Source organism: Callithrix jacchus, chromosome 1 (assembly GCF_049354715.1).
Source record: "Callithrix jacchus isolate 240 chromosome 1, calJac240_pri, whole genome shotgun sequence".
NCBI lineage: Eukaryota > Metazoa > Chordata > Mammalia > Primates > Cebidae > Callithrix > Callithrix jacchus.
In genome coordinates, this window is record NC_133502.1 from 191,504,289 (window position 1) to 191,526,024 (window position 21,736).

The 21,736-nt window shown below is 46.9% G+C and overlaps 1 protein-coding gene across 17 annotated transcripts in view; it reads left to right on the forward strand.

Annotated features, from left to right (window-relative positions):
* Window positions 1-21,385, forward strand: part of LOC108590381 (uncharacterized) — a 71,182-nt gene extending 49,797 nt beyond the window's left edge. For 11 of the 17 annotated variants that reach the window (XM_078334703.1, XM_078334717.1, XM_078334711.1 and 8 more), the window contains 11 exons: window positions 166-233; window positions 998-1,025; window positions 1,547-1,614; window positions 2,052-2,079; window positions 5,664-5,710; window positions 6,409-6,430; window positions 9,960-10,039; window positions 10,484-10,508; window positions 10,789-10,836; window positions 13,297-13,330; window positions 14,807-21,385. In XM_078334703.1, coding sequence (XP_078190829.1) covers window positions 166-233; window positions 998-1,025; window positions 1,547-1,614; window positions 2,052-2,079; window positions 5,664-5,710; window positions 6,409-6,430; window positions 9,960-10,039; window positions 10,484-10,508; window positions 10,789-10,836; window positions 13,297-13,325 — 443 coding nt within the window. In that variant the 3' untranslated portion in view covers window positions 13,326-13,330; window positions 14,807-21,385. Of the gene's footprint in view, window positions 1-165; window positions 234-997; window positions 1,026-1,546; window positions 1,615-2,051; window positions 2,080-5,663; window positions 5,711-6,408; window positions 6,431-9,959; window positions 10,040-10,483; window positions 10,509-10,788; window positions 10,837-10,857; window positions 13,331-14,806 lie in introns of those variants that run through there. The other 6 variants (XR_013521133.1, XR_013521145.1, XR_013521136.1 and 3 more) reach the window with 5 other exon arrangements.
* The last annotated feature ends 351 nt before the right edge of the window (window positions 21,386-21,736 follow it).

The following is a 21,736-nucleotide window of genomic DNA, read 5'->3' on the forward strand; positions in this document are numbered from 1 at the left end:
TTTTTTCCTTCCTTCAGCACCAAGGAGAATGGTCCAGCAGCAGCTCGGTTCATGCTTGTCAAATGCCCAGCTCCATACACTGCAGCCCGGTCCACATTTCCCAAAGCTCCTTGTGAGATTCCTCAGCAGCACCAGTGCACTGACTGTCACTCTGTGTCCTCTTAGGTCCTGCTAAGGTCTTACAAGACCTCATCATAGAAGACATTGAGGATGATGAGCTGTTCCCTGATGTGGTAAGATGCATTTCTTTGTCTCAAAGAGAAATTTTTATTTCTGGGGCCTCTGGAATATCAAGTGAATATCATTTTTGACTGTCATTATGAATCAGACCTCAGTTGTCATGGACTCTAGCGACCAGTCAGTGGAGTTTCTGACCAACTGAGGCCTGATTGACGGTGTCAGTCAAAAGATGGCATAACCTACAGCCTGGTCGTGGGCATATTTCTCAGTAGCAACATTTTCTTCTTGAAAAATAATTTTGTATTTTTCAGCCAGCATAGATGCTTGCTAAATATTCCAAACCCACTGCATTTTCTGCAAGCATCCCCTGTGCTCCATTTGGGGCCGGTGACTTCATCACTGTTTGACATCTGTTTTTTTTGTTTAGTTTAGTTTTGTTTTCGAGACAGAGTCTTTGTCACCAGGCTACAGTGCAGTGGTGTGATCTCAGATCACTGCAGTGTCCTCCTACTGCATTCAAGCAATTCTGCCTCAGCCTCCCGAGTAGCTGGGCCTGAAGGCTCTCACCATGACCACACCCACCTTTTTTGTAGTGTTTAGTAGAAACGCGGTTTCACCATGTTGGCCAGGATGGTCTCAATCTCTTGCCCTCATGATCTGCCCGCCTCAGCCTCCCAACATGCTGGGATTACATGTGTGAGCCACCGCGCCCAGCCTGCCATCTGGTTTTCTCATGTCACCAAGTGAATAGAAGACCTGTGCCAACAGGACCCAGCATGATGTAATCCTCATGGTGTTTCTTTTTCTCTTATTGCAGGAGAAGCCAGCGGTGCAGTATCACCACCGTACGTATTCTGTTTCTTTTAAATAGTTACCGAGATGTAGTTGACATGCAAACCAATTCACCCATTTAAAGTAGGTGATTCAGTGTTTTCACTATATTTACAGGGTTGTGCAATGCAACCATTATTAGAATCTAACTTTAGAAGCTCTTGGTTCCCTCTCAGAAAACCCCCTTAGTAGTGACTCCTCTGTTTTCCCCAACCCCCCACACCCCTGGTTCTAGGCAGCTCTAATCTACTTCCTGTTTCTATAGTACACTGCCTTTCTGCCTTAACTGGTTCTTCAAATGACGATTTCACATTGATGAGGTTGCCCTAGCTAGGAAGCCAAGGCTCTTTCATTTCTTTCTGCCCCTCCTCTCTTCCTTCCTTCAGCACCAAAGAGAATGGTTCCAGCAGCAGCTCAGTCCGTGCTTGTCAAACACCCAGCTCCATACACTCCAGCCCGGTCCACATTTCCCAAAGTTCCTTGTGAGGTTCCTCAGTAGCACCAATGCACTGACTGTCACTCTGTGTTTTCTTAGGTCCTGTTGAGGTCCCACAGGACCTCATCATAGAAGACATTAAAGATGATGAGCTATTCCCTGATGTGGTAAGATGCATTTCTTTGTCTCAAAGAGAAATTTTTATTTCTGGGGCCTCTGGAATATCAAGTGAATATCATTTTTGACTGCCATTGTGAATCAGACCTCAGTTGTCATGGACTCTAGTGACCAGTCAGTGGAGTTTCTGACCAACCGAGGCCTGATTGACAATGTGAGTCAATTGATTGCGTAACTTACAATCTGATCAAGGGCATGTTTCTTAGTAGCAGCATTTTCTTCTTGAAAAATTATTTTGTATTTGCCAGCTGACATGGCCTCTTGCTAAATTTCCAAAACACCCCACTGTCTTTTCCAGAAGCATCTTCTATGCTTCATTTGGGGACCAGTGATGTGGTTTTCTAATGTCACCATGTGACAAGACCTGCACCAGCAGCACCCAGCACATGATGCTTACGATGTTTTGTGTGTTTTTCTTTTGTTGCAGGACACCGTGACAGCCCCAAGTGACCTCCGTATGTATTCTTTTTATTATAAACTGCTTTATTGTCACACAGCAGACATGCAAAACAATTCACTTACTGAAAGTGGGTGATGTGGTGTTGTTACTATATTTACAGGGTTGTGCAGCCATTGTCACAATCTAAGTTTAGAGTCTTTTCATTCCCTCTCAGAGAAACCCTATAGCCATTAGTAGTCACTTCTCTTTTTTCCCAAGGCCCACACTCCTGGCCCTAGGCAGCCGCTAAGCTACTTTGTGTTTCTCTAGATTTGCCTTCTCTGGCAATTTCTTTTTTAATTTAAATTTCTTTTTAAATTTAAATTTGATTTTAATTTTGGGGATACATGTGCAGGATGTGCAGCTTTGTTACATAGCTAAAAGTGTGGCAAGGTTTGCTGCACCTGTCAACCCATCACCGAGGTATTAAGCCCCACATACATTAGCTCTTTATTCTGGTGCTCTCCTGTCCACTTCCCCCAGAGTGTGTGTTGTTTCCCTCTCTAACATCGTACATATTCTAATATCACTTCTTCCTAATGACAGATCTAAGTGATGAGTCGGGGGATTTTCTTGCTTTTGTCTGGAAAACCTCCCTAGCTTCAGGTTCCTGATAGGTGTGAGGATCTGGGGTGTGCTGTGAGAAACAGATGGCTCCATGAAGATCTCAGCTCTGAGACAGAATAAATGCTCCAAAAAAAACTCCTCAATCCATCACGTGGTCCACTTGATCTTCATCATGACTTAGAGCAGCTACCTTGGCTCTGTGTGTGAAGAAACATGCCCTTGATCAGATTGTAAGTTACGCAATCAATTGACTCACATTGTCAATCAGGCCTCAGTTGGTCAGAAACTCCACTGACTGGTCACTAGAGTCCATGACAACTGAGGTCTGATTCACAATGGCAGTCAAAAATGATATTCACTTGATATTCCAGAGGCCCCAGAAATAAATGCCCTATTGATGCTACTGTTTAAATAGGTTTTTGTTTTTTTCTGAAAATCTTCACACACAGAGCCAAGGTAGCTGCTCTAAGTCATGATGAAGATCAAGTGGACCACGTGATGGATTGAGGAGTTTTTTTTGGAGCATTTATTCTGTGGAAATGCATTGCTTTTCAGTAAAATTTGATTGTCCTGTATGGGTCAGTATTTTCCCAATGGAACAAAAGAATGAAACTGTGCAGTGTCACTTGTTCACCCCAGAAGTGATTTTTCTCATGACCAGGTTGTCCTAGACATCTTTAATCTCTGGACGAAGCTTCCCATTGGTGCTGCAGGGGTGCTGCTGTGTGTGAGTCAAGGAAAATATCAGTGTTACCAACATTGAGGTTCTCAGAATTTATGGACACCTGCTTAGTGGGCTCCATGGGAGAGAGCAAGGCAGAGCCTCATGGTAGACCTGAAGGTGAACATGATTTAGAGGATCAGAGGGAAAGAAAATGAGAATATTTGGGACATTGTTAAAAGAGAATGTTAAGGTTGCGATGTTAGGGGCATTAGTTCAGCATCATCACCAGGGCCCAGGTGATGGGCCCTGAGCCCCTTTCTGGGGAGGAGTGAGTAGGACTTGGCCTTCCTGTCTGTCAAAAGCTTGGTGTGAACATCACCCTAAATGCCTTGAGAAAGGAGCTTCCTTCCTGACCCATGTCTTCTCCATCTCTTTGTGTGATGATGGCAATGATACCAGCAGTGTCATTGCAGAGAGGGGCAGAACAGGAATCAGGTCTCCATTTTTCTGACACAGAACAGACAGGACACAAGTCAGTAAGAACTGTCCTCAGGGTCAGACCAGACAGAGATCCCAGGACTGATCTTTTTTGGGCTGAGACAGTCAAGTTTTTATTTTTCACCTCTTCTGGAAATCTCCTGAGGAATGATTCTTCAGTAGACCCTGTTGGCCAAGGGTCTTCAGGTTCAGAAATGCTTATCAACTGGACAGTCTTCCAGCTCTTGGCCTGGGCAGTTGCAGCACTCCAAAGTAGCAGGGCAGGTGGGGAGGGACATGAGTTCCAGTGCAGGGTAATTTCAGCAAAGGGCTGGGGACTGATTCCAGACTCCAGGTCATCCTTGCAACTCTTGTGCAATCCATAACATCTCAGTTTCCACTTACTTTGGAGATGGTTTAAAATCTTCTGTCTCAAAGTCTAAGTCTTCCCACAGGTGAATAGAGGAACCCTGGCTATGGGTGTTTACTAGCAGGGCAGTGACTGTGTCTTCCTCATTTGTCCTTACCACAGAGCTTAGTCCTGGGATGGACACATTAGTCTCCATGGATGTTTTAATGAACACACCCCTCGGATGAGCTCTAGGTCACCCCTGGGCTGGGATCTAGTACAAATGTGGAAAGGTTTTTTTCTCAGCCTGTCCAGCCTCTTGAGCCACACACTCATCCTGGAGCCTGCCCAGCTTCTGAGTCAGGGTCTCTGGAGATTAGGGTGAGCTCCTGAGGGCAGTGAGATGCCCCCACCCCTCTGCTCCTGCTGCTCTGATCTAGTCTAGACAGGGTGCATAGGGCCACGCTCTTCCACTGGGTGTGAGCACATCCCTGCTGGAATCCCTCTGAACCTGGATGTTGTCCTCACTGTCCTATCCCCAGCCCCACACAGTGATGAGCCCTTGTGCAGATGCCCAGGAAGTAACTGTAAATGGTGGTAGGATCAGAGCAGCAAACTTCTGCAAAAAAACACCAAAAGAGGGAAGTCAGGTCTTCCTCATGTCTGGATCTCTGGAGCTGTCCTGTCTAGTGTGCTTCTCAGTCATATACATGCCTCTTTATAGTTAAATAAATATGTACAATGAAATAGTCAAAACCTTATCACAACAGCCACCATGCAATGACCCAGCAACCATACATCAGAGAGCATTTCCCTCCCCACAGAATGCTGTCTTGCATGTCTGCTGTGAGCCTGGCCCAGGGTCTGATTGTTGGACTCATGTCACTCAAAGCTTGCACATCAAAGTTGGTATCTCAGGGTTGTGGGATTGGAGGTGAGACCTATCATGGGCCAGTGGAAGAAAAAATGGAAAGGTGATTTCTGCCTGGTGCCTGGTGAGCAAGACTGTCTCAAACAAACAAAAAATGATATTCTAGGAGTATTTCTGGGAGCAGTTGGGTTACACCTGTTGCTTTGGAACCTAGGAAGGGGGCTATGAAGCCAGAACAACAACAACAAAGAAATAGCTGTAGAGGTCTGATTTGTTTCTGTTGTATTTTAATAAGGTAGAGATGAGAGGGTGTGTGTTTATGGGCTTTGTGGGCTGCTTTTGTAACCATTGTTTCTTGCTCTGGTATTTAATGATTACTTTTCCCAGGAAACTTTCCTGCCTATGTCACAGCAAATGTCTAAGCCTTGCTTTTTGATTGGTTAATATCTTTTGGGAATTGGGAATGTGAGAGTATTATTAGGTCTTGGCATTGTCTAAGATGAAAGATAACTGGTGAGACTCCCTCACGGTACTATTTGAACATAGTTGTTTCCCTGAGATGGTCTCATAATCTTCAGTTTCACACTCCATATGCCACACCCAGCAAAGCTCCCTGAGTTACTCACAGTCTCCAGCCACCAGGGTACTGACTTTTACTCTGTCTCCCTCCAGCTCCTCCTGAGGATTGCAGGAGCATCACTTCTGAGGATGATGTTGAGGTAAGAACCCCTTTTTCTGTCCTCTAAAGAATGCCTGGTCAGGTGGGGATTGGGGAGGGAGAGCATCAGGATAAATAGCTAATGGATGCAGGGCTTAAACCTAGGTGATGGGTTGATACATGCAGCAAAGTACCATAGCACGTGTTTACCTCTGTAATAAACCTGCACAAATCTTGTCAGAGTTTAATGCCATGTCCTGCACGTGCATCCTGGAACCTAAACTTCAAAAGAAAACAAAACGAAATAACAATTGTTTCTTTTCTGATTTCTTTCCTTCTGTTAATTGTGATAATCTGAGAAGGCACATTATGTCTGACATGTCCAATTCTCTGGGGTTGTAATTCAATGGGAGTGTCTTCCCATTGGATATGTGATATATTAGAATGTTTTTAGATGACAGCATCCATTATCAACTGTAATGCAGAGGAATTTGCCTCAACACCAGTTTTCCTCTTTGGTTTAGGCATTGTGCATTTGCCAATGTAAATCAACTTCTAGATAAATTCTGTGGGAAAAGGTCTTGTTTTTTCCACAGGTGTCCCTATACTAGTAGCATGTTTGATTCTTGGCCTTTGACTCAACCATTGTCTTACAACTAGTTTCCTGAAGTCATCAAGAGACTGACAGGTCTTTGGGTGGGGGGGCGGGGGTGCAGAAGAATTAATCTGATCCTCATAGTGTCTTTTGTCTAATTGCAGAGTTCATCACTCGGTGTTTATGGTATGTACCCTTAAGTAGCTCACTTGCTGTGGAACAAACTTGCTGGTTTTAATATATAGAAACCTGATTCTGAGTTCTGGTTAAAGAATATTGGGGGTCTAGTGAGAGCAAATAATTTTGCAAGTGTATAACTATGATCAGAGGGACTGTATGAATGCATGTGAACCCAGAGGACCAGCCAGGGGATGTGTGAGCCGACGTGGCTTCAGCTGGAGTAAAAGTGAGTGCACCTCTGACTTATTCTGCTGTTGGTGGTTCTAAAGAGGGGATTCTGGAAAATCTCAACAGTGAAGAAGATGCCTTTCCAGGTAGGCAACAAGATTATAGGTGGAATCTAATAAAGCAGGTTCCCAGGAGCCTTCAGCTTCTGCCTGCTGCTTGGGAGGCTGAGCGAACATGTAGAAAGAGAAGAAAAAGAAAACATCGATGAAGTTTGTTCTTGTCAGAGTTTAATGCCATAGTGGTGAGAAGTCTGCGTCCCCTGTGATCACCTCTTTTTTTTGTGTGTCCCCTGTTCTTGCTTTATTATTTAAAGATGGTCTTTCTGAGGATACCTCTTCTCTGCCTCTGCTACTGCAAATGTTAAAGCCTTTGGTTTGGGACATAGTTCTGTCATGGCAGTTACTTAATCTCGGAGACAAGTTTTCCACAGTGTGCCCAGATGCTTGGGAGAAACTGATCCTCACCTTCTGAACTGTTAGGTTTCATGGCAGCACATTTGTCTGTCCTTGCTGTTTACTCCTGATATCAAGGGCTCTCTCTGGGCATGGGGGACAGGATGAAGATTTGCTTTAGTTCATGGCAGCACATTTATTTGTCTGTCCTTGCTGTTTACTCCTGACATCAAGGGCTGTCTCGGCATGGGGGACAGGATGAAGATTTGCTCTAGTTCATGGCAGCACATTTATTTGTCTGTCCTTGCTGTTTACTCCTGATATCAAGGGCTCTCTCTGGGCATGGGGGACAGGATGAAGATTTGCTCTAGGGTCATTGCAAAGCTCCAGTGTCTTGTAAATAGAGGAAGAAGCACACCCTTGAGCACACTGCTGAATTTCATTATTTTAATGAGAATATGGAGTTATACCATCATTTGTTAAAGAGGTCTTCCTTTTCCCATTGTGCATTCTTGGCACCTTTGTTGAAGATCAGTTGACTGTGTATGTATGCATTGAATTTTGGGCTCTTTATTCCATATCTCCAATACTTACGGGTGCCCCCACGCTAGGACCCTGCTGTCTGAATTTCTGTATCTTTTCCTCTCATAGATTTCAATCTCATGAATGCGTATCTTCCAATGCTATTCTTTTTCAACATTGTTATGATTATTTGAGACATACAAGAATTCAAAAAAAATTTGGGGTTATCTTTTCTGTTTCTGCACAGATGGCTATTACCAGTTTGATAGTAGTTGTGCATCTTTGGATCATTTTGTAGTATTGTGTATTAGTCAAATTTTGTCTTCCTGTCTGTGAATACGGGATGCCTCTTCATTTATTTGTACCTTCTCTATTTTCTTTCAGTCACATTCTGTTCTTACCAGGTTATGAGTATTTCATCTCATTGGTTAGATTCTAAGTATCTAATGATTTCAGAGGTTATTATCCATGGAATTACATTTGTAATCTTGCTATTGGATTGTTGATATTGAGTGCATATTAACACAACTGCCGTTGAGTGTTAACCTTGTACTCTGCAATTTTGATTAATTTATTAGCATGAATAGCATTGTTGTAGACTATCTCCAATTTTCCATATGCAGAATGTGAAAGAAGTTCTCAGCTTCATACTTCTCTTCTCAAGTATATTGTTACTGTGAAGGTCTGTTCATATTCACCTACTGAATGGTGTCCTTCCAGTTGGTGTAGTAAGGTTGTTCAAGAAATACTTTGCCTACTTATTCCATAATTTATAGTTCTAATTCTTTGTTCATGCTATTGTATGTTTATTATTTTTCCATAGAATAAAATGCAGTATTTCTGATTAGATTCTGCATACCTAACTTCCCTTTTTGTGTTGACTGGAAGAACATAGGAAGGTCTATTGTGCTTTTGTTTTTCCACCATCAATTATCTTTTAAACCCTAGACTTCAGAATCTGAAGTGAATCTGGAATGTGGAAATGTGAAGGAAAATGCACAAGAAAGAAACCTAATGTTGCTATTCCCATGGCTTCCCTCCTTTATCATAAATGTATATTTAGTTCACAGTATTTGAGACATTCCTCAGCAGTTGGCCCCAAACAAATAAGATGAATGAGATATTTTTGAGATGGTTGAAAACTCTTATCACCAGAAGACCTAGAAATGATCAAATTCTGCAAACTACATTCGTTAGACACAATGACAAGACAGCAAAAAAGTATAGGTATCCTCCATAGGCAATTATGGCATATGCATGACAAAGGAAAGATGGACTGAAGAAGGAACTATTCATGTGATTAACACCAGTTGTTTTATAGAATATAACTTCAATGTTTCCAATTCTTCCATCATTGAGTATAACAAAAGTTTAGTACTTAACTAAAATAGACTGTTTTGCCTAGAATTGAATACACCTGTCTGATTAACTTAGCTTTTATTCAAGGATTGAAAATTCTAAAAAGCAGAACTGCAGCGACAGCCATTTATGTGACAGCCATTTTCCTTCAAGTGAATCCATAAATGGAAAAATGTTCTTGGGACATAAATCACATAAACAAATATTGTTATATCTATTTGACACAATAAATCCCTAGTGTCCTCTTCTAAAAAATAAACTTCACTATGATTACACATTGCAAACCAAAAGGTTATATAAAACCAGTCTCAATCAATTTAGAAGTTTAATTTGCCAAGGTTAAGGACATGCTAGTGACACAGCCCCAGGAAGTCCTGAGTACATATATCCAAGGTGATCAGGCTACAGTTTGGTTTTTACATGTTTTAGGGAGACATAAGACATCAATTAATACATGCAAGATGTCAATTTCTTTCCTTGAGAAAGACAGGACAACTGAAAGTGGGAGAAGGTTGGGGCTCCAGGTCATAAGGAAGATTTCAAGATTTTTTTATTGTCAATTGGTTGAATTTAAAAACCGTGAATCAATAGAAAATAGTGGGTTCAGATAAGGGCCTGGGTAGACCCAGGTTTTTATTATGTATCTTTAAAACTGATGCTAAATGTAGCATCAGCATGATTGGGTCCTAGAGTACTGCCATAGTCTTGAATATGCTGTTTGTTTAAAAGAGCTTCAAAACGTGTGAGAGGCAGAAAGGCACTCTTCCATTGAACCTTAGTGTGCATTTGAGTTTCCCTTTTCGGTTGACTCTTGTGTTGCTGCATGATGCTCTAGTATGAGGCGGAGACCTCCATGTCTCATCTCTTTCCTGCTGCCCTCCCTTGCCAGCCCTCTTCCACCCAGGGGGACAGCACAGCAACTCAGTCCATGCTTGATCATCACCCACCTCCATACCCCACATCCAGCAAAGCTCCCTGAGTAACTCACAGCCACCAACCACCAGGGTGCTGAGCTTTCCCCTTTGTACTTCCAGTGTCTTCAAATGACCAGGCGAGCACGGTCGGACTCAGATCCTGGACAGAGGAAGAAGATCTGGAGGAGGAAGACCTCTATGTAAGACTCCTTTTCTTTGTCTTCTAAAGAAATTTTGCTTTTGTGATTTCTTCTCAGTTAATTTGGATGTGAAAATCTGAAAATGTACATTATTTACAGCATATGCAATTCTCTTTGTGGGGGTGAAATTCAGTGGGAATGTCTTCCCAAAAAACATGCAATCCACTGGGAGGTTTTCAAATGACAGCATCCATTATCGGCTGTAGTGCAGAGGCACATTCCTCAACACGTTTTTCTCCTTGGATTAAGCATTGTGTGTTTGCCTATTAAATCAACTTTAAAGGTGAATTCTGTGAAGAAAGACCTTATTTTTCCATAAGCATCCTCATGGTTTTGGGGATGTTGACCTATGGCTCAGCCGCTGGGCCACTCTTGTTTTCTACTCTTGCCAAGGGGTGCACCACAGAGTCTCAGCCTCATAATGTTGTTTTTGTATAATTGCAGAGAACATCCCAGGAAAGGGCGAGAAGTAAGTACCATGAAGTAACTCACATCATGAGGGACCAGCTTGCCGCTTGAGTGTATAGAAACCTGACTCTGGGATCCTGCTGGGAAGGAGGATTGGGGGTCTCCTGAGAGAAAGTGATTTGGCCAATATAGAACTCCAGCCAGAGAGGCTGTAGGAAGGTTTATTAACTCAGAACAAAGACCAGGGAATGATGTGCGAGGCCGCATGGCTTTAGCTGCTGGAAGAGGAGTGGGTGAGTCACTCTTTCTAATGACTTGTCCTGACGTTTTTGTTTGTAAAGGCTGGATTCTGGGGAGCAACTTCAAACCCCACAAAGATGACCCCCAAGGTAGGGATCTACTTTCCAGGTAGGACCTAATGGGAAAGGGTTCCTAAGAGCCTTCACCTTCAGGTTATCCTTGCTGCTTGAGGGGATGAAGCAGTGGGTATGAAATCAGAAAGAAAATGAAAATGTGCACAAGGATTGGTTTGCTCTTTTCAAAGTTTGTTGTCATAAAGGTAGGAACTGTGTCTCTGGGCTATGAGGGTGCTGTGTTTATTAGAGATGATTTCTGCAATATGCCTGCTCTTTTCTGCCCAGTGAAACATCAAAACCTTTGGTTTAGATTACTTGGCACTCCTTGGGATTATGCACAAGGGATGTAGCGCTGGGCATTGAGTGTCATCTGTAAGGAAAGGAAGGAATCTGTGGGAACATCTTTCTCACAGGCATTTACTTGAACTTAGAGAAAAAGCTCTGCTGTGTGCTAAGGGGAAGTTGATAATCACCCTCTGAACTTATAAGACTTGTCATAGCACATTTATGTTTGTTTTCTCTGCGGGTTTAAAGGGATCTCCCAGGGGTGGATGAGAGAGTGAATATTCAATCTGGGCTCACTGGTGCATCTCCAGTCTCCTGGGAAGGCAGAGAGGGAGTCTGACCTTGAGCATCTTTGTAGCCTCCACTTCCCACTTCTACCACAGATTCTGAGATGAGGCTTCTTTCTCTCCAGTTCTTTAATTTTGGGGGAAACTAAGAGTTCCTTCCCACAGAAGATGGCATTACACTATTTTCTGTCTTCAAAAATTAGGCTTCCATTGTTCTCTAAGTTGATATTTATAAGTTAAGTTCTGGACCTTTTATTCACAGATTGCTAAAAGTTGTACAGGAAACTCCATAGGATAAAATGTGCTGATGGCACATAATTCTGTCCATGCTATGGATGACATTTTTATCTTTGGAGGATCCTCATTTTACATAGTAAGATGCAAAACTAAGTGGGCACCCTCTATCCAGCCTGGGGCACTTCATTAAAGAACTGAGTTTGCTGCTGCCTGTCATTGTCATTTGCTTTTCTTCATGAGACCTTTGAACCACCTAAATATTGCCAGCACCCTCTTTTGGGACCCTGATATCTGAGAGGTTGAGATGGCACAAGTGCAGACATCCCTAGTTCCTCCCTGAAATTTCCCTCCTCTTTTAATCATCTTCTTCCTTAAGGGAACTGCTCTGACTGCTAATGACTTGTTTAGACCTCTCCAGGTTTGGACTGTCATACATAGAATAAGTCAATATGTGATTCTCAGTGTCTGGCTTTTTTGCTCACATTATGATTTGAAATTCATTCATGTTCATAAGTGTAACTGGTTTTGGAATAATACTGGCACTCATTTCTGTGAAGTAGATTGTTAGAAGGGAATGTATCTTTTATTGTCATGAATAGTGTCAAATATTTTTCAGAATGGTGATGCTAATTCATGCTCCTGTAGCAGCATATGTGAGGAGACATTTCTCCAAATCCTTGTGCACTTTTAGTTTTATCTCTCCCTAAAAATTCCATCACTGTGGCTAGTCTTTCAATTGTATAGCATCTTACTTAAAATTTTTAACCAAAAATTTTGTTTTAATCTAATGATGCAGGCCAGTAGGTTTGTGTACGCCCATCTGACCCCAGCCATGTAAGTAATCATTGATCAAAATGTCACTGTGCCACGACTGTACTTGATAACAGCTGCTTACGTTATTAAACTGTGAAGGATAACTGATATACATTTAAGTCATGGATACTATGTAGTCACTTCTCTATGTTGCCTCTTTGAAGCATCAGTCACTTTGAGGCATAATTAGTTTGGTTCTGTTCATTATACAGATGAGGAATGTGAGTCTTGGTTAAGTAAATTATTCACGAGACACGCCCACAGCTGGATCTCTCTAACACCAAAGGCTAATCTATAAACTAACATGCTGCACTGCCTGTAGTGACGAAGTAGACTTGCCGTAAAGTGACGTTTGCTTCCGCAGCTGGGCGTGTGAGCTTAGCGGTGTTGCTGTGACCTATTGCTTTATGGGTTTGAGATTGGTGTTGCAGAAACCCAGATGGAGAAGCTCTTGGCTGAGGGAGTGAAAAATGACTGAAAGGATAGATGAGTGCATTTGAAGGATCATGCTTCCATGGAGCATGTTGTCGAGCCTCTTGGAATAAAAACAGATACAATCAAACAGAATCGCCCAGTCCTCAGTTGTACCATTTGGTAAGCATCAGCACACCATGAAGTGTGCTCACTGCTGTGTTGTGGGGACATAAAATCTATCCCAGGCTTCTGTGGCCGCCCATTCTGTCCTGTCCAATGAACCTCTCTTCTGTTCCATTGGTCTACATTTCTGTTTCGGTACCAGTACCATGCTGTTTTGATTAGTGTAGCAGCTAAGTTTGTGATCAGGTTTTCAGTATTCATTGAGAGAAACAACCTTTTGTAAGCAATCCACAGCACGACGTGCTCCTCATAAAGCTTTGTTTCTGTGTTGCAGGTAGTGCCGGTGTTCCATCTGAAGTGTGACTCTGGTAAGTATTCTGGAATTATTGTCAAGAAAAAAAAGCTGGTTTCAATGTGCAGTGCCACCCTGATTCTGGGATTGTGATAGGAATAAGCATAGTGAAAGTGTTTTTTAGAAACCTGAGTTCCCCAGGGGAAAATCGTGGCCTAATTTTGAGGCAGCAGCTGTGCTCCCTTTTGGCTGGTACTGAGTTGGGTGCTTGAGGATTGGTGGTGTCTTGTGTGAGGCTGCATCATGTGTGTGAATTTTGTGTGTGCTTCTGTGAAGGTGAGGCTGTTTTCTCAGGAGAGATTTCCCATTTACATAGCCCATTCTCCAGTGTCCACTTTTAAAGAATAAAATCCAGCCCCACTCTACTGTCTGTACAGTGACTCCTCCACCCTCACCAGAGCCATCCCTGGGTCTGGTTTATTATCCTCACAGCTCAGGTGGAGAACCTGAAGGGCCAGGGGGTGGCCCCAGCTCCTGAGTTCCTGAATGAAAGTGAAAACACAAACCCAGGAGTGTGGGCCTGTGCTGACACTGGCAACTACTGGCATGCTCTCAGTCATGGGGTGTTCACCACCATGCAGGGAGGCTAGCATTCATGTATAAGCCCTAAGGAAGTCCCAGACACTGCCTGTCATAAAGTGGCCTCCATGGTCACACAACCCAGGGCAGTTACAGGTACATCTCCCCACAGACCGGCGTAATCATCAGTGTGAAAAGCACAAAGATCCCCAGGTGTTTGGGTCGGCTCACAGATCCTTTTTTGTTTCATTTTTAAGTTCAGGGGAACCTGTGCAGGATGAGCAGGTTTGGTACATACGTAAACGTGTGTCACGAGGGTTTGTGGTACAGGTTATTTCATCATCCACATATTAAGCCTAATATCAGTTATTTTCCTGATCTTCCCCCTACTCTCACCGTCCACCCTCCAGCAGGCCGCAAGCTCACAAATTCTAAGAGGAGTGGGGGACCACACTGACCAATGCGGCCCACTTCAGTTGTGAAGTTAATTTGCTCAGCAATTGGCCAAAGCATATAAGGGTCAGTGATGTCTTTTAGTAGATTTAGTAATATTATCTTCCCAAGCCCTAAAATGCTCAAATCCGACCAGCTGAAAATGATGAGGAGAGGGACAGGTACGAACTCTGTGCAGCACTTGGTTGGTAGCCTGGTTTCCATCCTCTCATGGCAACTCTCTTGTGCATGCGTGTTAAAGACTTCAGCCTCAACCCAAGCCTCCTCCATGAGGAGACTCTCACTATTGGCCGGCTACTGCAGCATATGGACACCAGCCAAAGTGAAACAAAACGTTGCTTTAAAACAAGTTATGTATTCATAATGTCTACTGATTGTTTTGTAATCTCTGCTCTCTCTGTGGTTGTCTTCCTATTAATTTCTGATAGTAATTATGTGATTTCCCTTTTTCTTGATAAATCTCACTAATGACTTGTGTACTAGATTTTTCTTGAAAACAACTGTTGGCTTTGATCCACAGCTGAATCATCATCCATGGCTGGGACATCAGGGGCATTATCCACAGACGGGCATCTACAGCTGGGGCATCATCCATGCCTGTGGCATCATCCACAGCTGGGGTATCATCCACGCCTGGGGCATCATCTCCTGGGGCATCATCCACAGATGGGCATCATCCACACCTGGGGCATCATCCACTGCTGCAGCATCATCCATACCTGGGGCATCATCCACTCCTGCGGCATAATCCACTGCTGTGGCATCACCCACAGATGGGCATCATCCACACCTGGAGCATCATCCACTGCTATGGCATCATCCACAGCTGGGGCATCATCCACTGCTGTGGCATCATCCACTGCTGGGGCATCATCCATGCCTGGGGCATCATCCACTGCTGTGGCATCATCCACTGCTGGGGCATCATCCACAGCTGGGGCATCATCCACTGCTGTGGCATCATCCACTGCTGGGGCATCATCCATGCCTGGGGCATCATCCATGCCTGGGGCATCCACTGCCGTGGCATCATCCACTGCTGCAGCATCATCCACAGATGGGCATCATCGACTGCTGGGCCATCATCCATGCCTGGGGCATCCACTGCTGTGGCATCATTCACAGATGGGCATAATTGACTTGTGGCATTATCCACTGCTGGGGCATCATCCACTGCTGCAGCGTCCACAGATGGGGCATCATCCATGCCAGGGGCATCATTCACTGCTGTGGCATCATCCACAGATGGGCATCATCCATGTCTGGGGCATCCACTGCTGAGGCATCTTCCATGTCTGGGGCATCCACTGCTGAGGCATCTTCCATGCCTGGGGCATCATTTACTGCTGGGGCATCATCCACACCTGGGGCATCATCCATGCCTAGGGCATCATCCACTGCTGTGGCATCATCCATGCCTGGAGCATCATCCACTGCTGGGGCATCATCCACAGATGGGCATCATCCATGTCTGGGGCATCCACTGCTGAGGCATCTTCCACGCCTGGGGCATCCACCCTGTGGCATCATCCATGCCTGGGGCATCATCCACAGATGGGCATCATCCATTGCTGGGGCATCATTCACAGATGGGCATCATCCATGCCTGGAGCATCATCCACTGCTGTGGCATCCACGCCTGGGGCATCATCCACTGCTGGGGCATCCACAGATGGGCATCATCTATGTCTGGAGCATCATCCACTGCTGTGGCATCATCCATGCCTGGGGCATCATCCACTGCTGGGGCATCCATGCCTGGGGCATCATCCACAGCTGGGGCATCATCCACTGCTATGGCATCATCCACGCCTGGGGCATCATCCACTGCTGTAGCATCATCCATGCCTGTGGCATCATCCAGTGCTGGGTCATCATCCACACCTGTGGCATCATCCACAGATGGGCATCATCCATGCCTGGGGCATCATATACAGCTGGGGCATCATCCACACCTGGGGCATTATCCACTGCTGGGGCATCATCCACAGATGGGCATCATCCACTCCTGGACCATCATCCACTGCTGTGGCATCCACAGATGGGCATCATCCATGCCTGGGGCATCATCCACTGCTGTGGCATCCATGCCTGGAGCATCCACTGCTGGGGCATCCACAGCTGTGGCATCATCCATGCCTGGGGCATCATCCACAGATGGGCATCATTCACTGCTGGGGCATCATCCACACCTGGGGCATCATCCACAGATGGGCATCATCCATGCCTGGGGCATCATCCACTGCTGTGCCATCATCCATGCCTGGGGCATCATCCACAGATGGGCATCATCCACTGCTGGGGCATCATCCACACCTGGGGCATCCACAGATGGGCATCATCCATGCCTGGCACATCATCCACTGCTGGGGCATCATCCACAGATGGGCATCATCCATGCCTGGAGCATCATCCACTGCTGTGGCATCCATGCCTGGAGCATCCACTGCTGGGGCATCATCCATGCCTGGGGCATCATCCACTGCTGGGGCATCATCCATGCCTGGGGCATCATCCACAGCTGGGGCATCATCCATGTGTGGGGCATCCACACCTTGGGCATCATCCATGCCTGGGGCATTATCCACTGCTGTGGCATCCATGCCTGTGGCATCCACTGCTGGGTCATCATTCACACTTGTGGCATCATCCACAGATGGGCATCATTCATGCCTGGGGCATCATATACAGCTGGGGCATCATCCACGCCTGGACCATCATCCACTGCTGTGGCATCATCCACAGATGGGCATCATCCATGCCTGGGGCATCATCCACTGCTGGGGCATCATCCACAGATGGGCATCATCCATGCCTGGAGCATCATCCACTGCTGGGGCATCATCCACAGATGGGCATCATCCATGCCTGGAGCATCATCCACTGCTGTGGCATCCATGCCTGGAGCATCCACTGCTGGAGCATCATCCATGCCTGGGGCATCATCCACTGCTGGGGCATCATCCATGCCTGGGGCATCATCCACAGCTGGGGCATCATCCATGCCTGGGGCATCATCCACACCTGGGGCATCATCCACTGCTGTGGCATCATCCATGCCTGTGGCATCATCCACTGCTGGGTCATCATCCACACCTGTGGCATCATCCACAGATGGGCATCATCCATGCCTGGAGCATCATCTGCTGGGGCATCCATGCCTGGGGCATCATCCACAGCTGGGGCATCATCCACACCTGGGGCATCATCCACTGCTGTGACATCATCCATGCCTGGGGCATCATCCACAGATGGGCATCATCCACTGCTGGGGCATCATCCACACCTGGGGCATCATCCACAGATGGGCATCCATGCCTGGAGCATCATCCACTGCTGGGGCATCATCCACAGATGGGCATCATCCATGCCTGGTGCATCATCCACTGCTGTGGCATCCATGCCTGGGGCATCATCCACTGCTGGGGCATCATCATCCACAGATGGGCATCATCTATGCCTGGAGCATCATCCACTGCTGTGGCATCATCCATGCCAGGGGCATCATCCACTGCTGGGGCATCATCCATGCCTGGGGCATCCACAGCTGGGGCATCATCCACACCTTGGGCATCATCCATGCCTGGGGCATCATCCACGGCTGTGGCATCATCCATGCCTGTGGCATCATCCACTGCTGGGTCATCACACCTGTGGCATCATCCACAGATGGGCATCATCCATGCCTGGGGCATCATATACAGCTGGGGCATCATCCACACCTGGGGCATTATCCACTGCTGGGGCATCATCCACAGATGGGCATCCACTCCTGGACCATCATCCACAGATGGGCATCATCCACACCTGGAGCATCATCCACTGCTGGGGCATCATTTATGCCTGTGGCATCATCTAGTGCTGGGTCATCATCCAGACCTGTGGCATCATCCACAGATGGGCATCATCCATGCCTGGGGCATCATATACAGCTGGGGCATCATCCATGCCTGGGGCATTATCCACTGCTGGGGCATCATCCACAGATGGGCATCATCCACTCCTGGACCATCATCCACTGCTGTGGCATCCACAGATGGGCATCATCCATGCCTGGGGCATCATCCACTGCTGGGGCATCCACAGATGGGCATCATCCATGCCTGGAGCATCATCTGCTGAGGCATTCATGCCTGGGGCATCCACAGCTGGGGCATCATCCATGCCTGGGGCATCATCCACAGATGGGCATCATCCACTCCTGGACCATCATCCACTGCTGTGGCATCCACAGATGGGCATCATCCATACCTGGGGCATCATCCACTGCTGGGGCATCCACAGATGGACATCATCCATGCCTGGAGCATCATCTGCTGGGGCATCATTCATGCCTGAGGCATCATCCATGCCTGGGGCATCATCCACGCCTGGGGCATCATCCACTGCTGTGGCATCATCCATGCCTGGGGCATCATCCACAGATGGGCATCATCCACTGCTGGGGCATCATCCACACCTGGGGCATCATCCACAGATGCGCATCATCCATGCCTGGAGCATCATCCACTGCTGGGGCATCATCCACAGATGGGCATCATCCATGCCTGGAGCATCATCCACTGCTGTGGCATCCACGCCTGGGGCATCATCCACTGCTGGGGCTTCATCCACAGATGGGCATCTATGCCTGGAGCATCATCCACTGCTGTGGCATCATCCATGCCTGGGGCATCATCCACACCTTGGGCATCCATGCCTGGGGCATCATCCACTGCTGTGGCATCATCCATGCCTGTGGCATCCACAGATGGTCATCATCCACACCTGGGGCATTATCCACTGCTGTGGCATCATCCACAGATGGGCATAATCAACTGTTGTGGCATCATCCACTGCTGCAGCGTCCACAGATGGGGCATCATCCATGCCAGGGGCATCATTCACTGCTGTGGCATCATCCACAGATGGGCATCATACATGTCTGGGGCATCCACTGCTGAGGCATCTTCCATGCCTGGGGCATCATTTACTGCTGGGGCATCATCCACACCTGGGGCATCATCCATGCCTAGGGCATCATCCACTGCTGTGGCATCCACGCCTGGAGCATCATCCACTGCTGGGGCATCATCCACTGCTGTGGCATCCACAGATGGGGCATCATCCATGTCTGGGGCATCCGCGCCTGGGGCATCCACTGCTGAGGCATCTTCCACACCTGGGGCATCATCCACTGCTGTGGCATCCATGCCTGGGGCATCATCCACAGATGGGCATCATCCATGACTGGGGCATCATTTACAGATGGGCATCATGCATGCCTGGAGCATCATCCACTGCTGGGGCATCCACAGATGGGTATCATCCATGCCTGGTGCATCATCCACTGCTGTGGCATCCATGCTTGGGGCATCATCCACTGCTGGGGCATCTATGCCTGGAGCATCATCCACTGCTGTGGCATCATCCACGCCTGGGGCATCATCCACTGCTGGGGCATCATCCATGCCTGGGGCATCATCCACAGCTGGGGCGTCATCCACGCCTGGGGCATCATCCACTGCTGTGGCATCATGCCTGTGGCATCATCCACTGCTGGGTCATCATCCACACCTGTGGCATCATCCACAGATGGGCATCATCCATGCCTGAGGCATCATATACAGCTGGGGCATCATCCACACCTGGGGCATTATCCACTGCTGGGGCATCATCCACAGATGGGCATCATCCACTCCTGGACCATCATCCACTGCTGTGGCATCCACAGATGGGCATCCATGCCTGGGGCATCATCCACAGATGGGCATCATGTATGCCTGGAGCATCATCCACTGCTGTGGCATCATCCACAGATGGGGCATCATTCATGTCTGGGGCATCCACACCTGGGGCATCCACTGCTGAGGCATCTTCCACACCTGGGGCATCATCCACTGCTGGGGCATCATCCACAGATGGGCATCATCCACTCCTGGACCATCATTCACTGCTGTTGCATCATCCACAGATGGGCATCACGTATGCCTGGGGCATCCACTGCTGGGGCATCATCTACTGCTGGGGCATCATCCATGCCTGGGGCATCCACTGCTATGGCATCATCCACTGCTGGGGTGGCATCCACAGATAGGCATCAACTGCTGGGGCATCATCCACGCCTGGGGCATCATCCACTGCTGGGGCATCATCCACAGATGGGCATCATCCACTGCTGGGGCATCATCCACTGCTGTGGCATCATCCACAGATGGGGCATCATTCATGTCTGGGGCATCCACACCTGGGGCATCCACTGCTGAGGCATCTTCCACACCTGGGGCATCCACTGCTGTGGCATCCATGCCTGGGGCATCATCCACAGATGGGCATCATCCATGCCTGGGGCATCATTCACAGATGGGCATCATCCATACCTGGGGCATCATTCACTGCTGGGGCATCATCCACACCTGGGGCATCATTCACTGCTGGGGCATCACACCTGTGGCATCATGCACTGCTGGGGCATCATCCACTGCTGGGGCATCATCCACAGCTCGGGCATCATCCACACCTGGGGCATCCACTGCTGGGGCATCATCCATGCCTGTGGCATCATCTACAGATGGGCATCATCCACGCCTGGGGCATATACAGCTGGGGCATCCACACCTGGGGCATCATCCATGCCTGGGCATTATCCACTGCTGAGGCATCCACAGATGGGCATCATCCATTGCTGAGGCATCATCCACTGCTGGGGCATCATCCATGCCTGGGGCATCATCCACTGCTGAGGCATTATCCACGCCTGGGGCATCCACAGATGGGCATCATCCACTGCTGGGGCATCATCCACGCCTGGGGCATCATCCACACCTCTGGTAGCTCTGCAGGAAGGTTGCCCACCTCACCCTTGCTTTTTCCAGGTTCCAGAGGCTCCCATTTAAAGGAATGTCTCTCCCCACTCTGCCTCACCCAACACCAGCTCTCCTGTACCTATGGGCTTTCTAAATGCTTTCTTCCACCTTCACCTCATTGGATTCATGACTCTGGAAAATAGTCAAAAATTATAAAAAGGTGGAAGTGGAGGTGATCTGGAAATCCCTGCTATAATATTTTTAAAGGAATCTACTGGAAACTATGTTTTAAATAAAGCCATTCCTTAGCACTAGAATATCAAGCCATTCATGTTTTTAACAGGCTTTGAGATATAATTCAAATGTTTTTTACATGAACATGTATGTATGTGTATATATATAACTATATACATATGTGTGTATGTGTACACACAGTTGTATATATATGCACATACATGTGTATACAGTTATGTATATAGTTGTATATATATATACACACACACATACGCATATATGTATAGTTTTAGGACACAAAAATACTGATCTTGAGAAAAAAGCATTGGTCTACATAAATATTGAAACTATCTGGCATAGCAAAAGTCCCCTTTAAGAATATGACTTACAAAGCGCAGAGTGACAGAAAATGCTCACAGCGTGTTCATGTG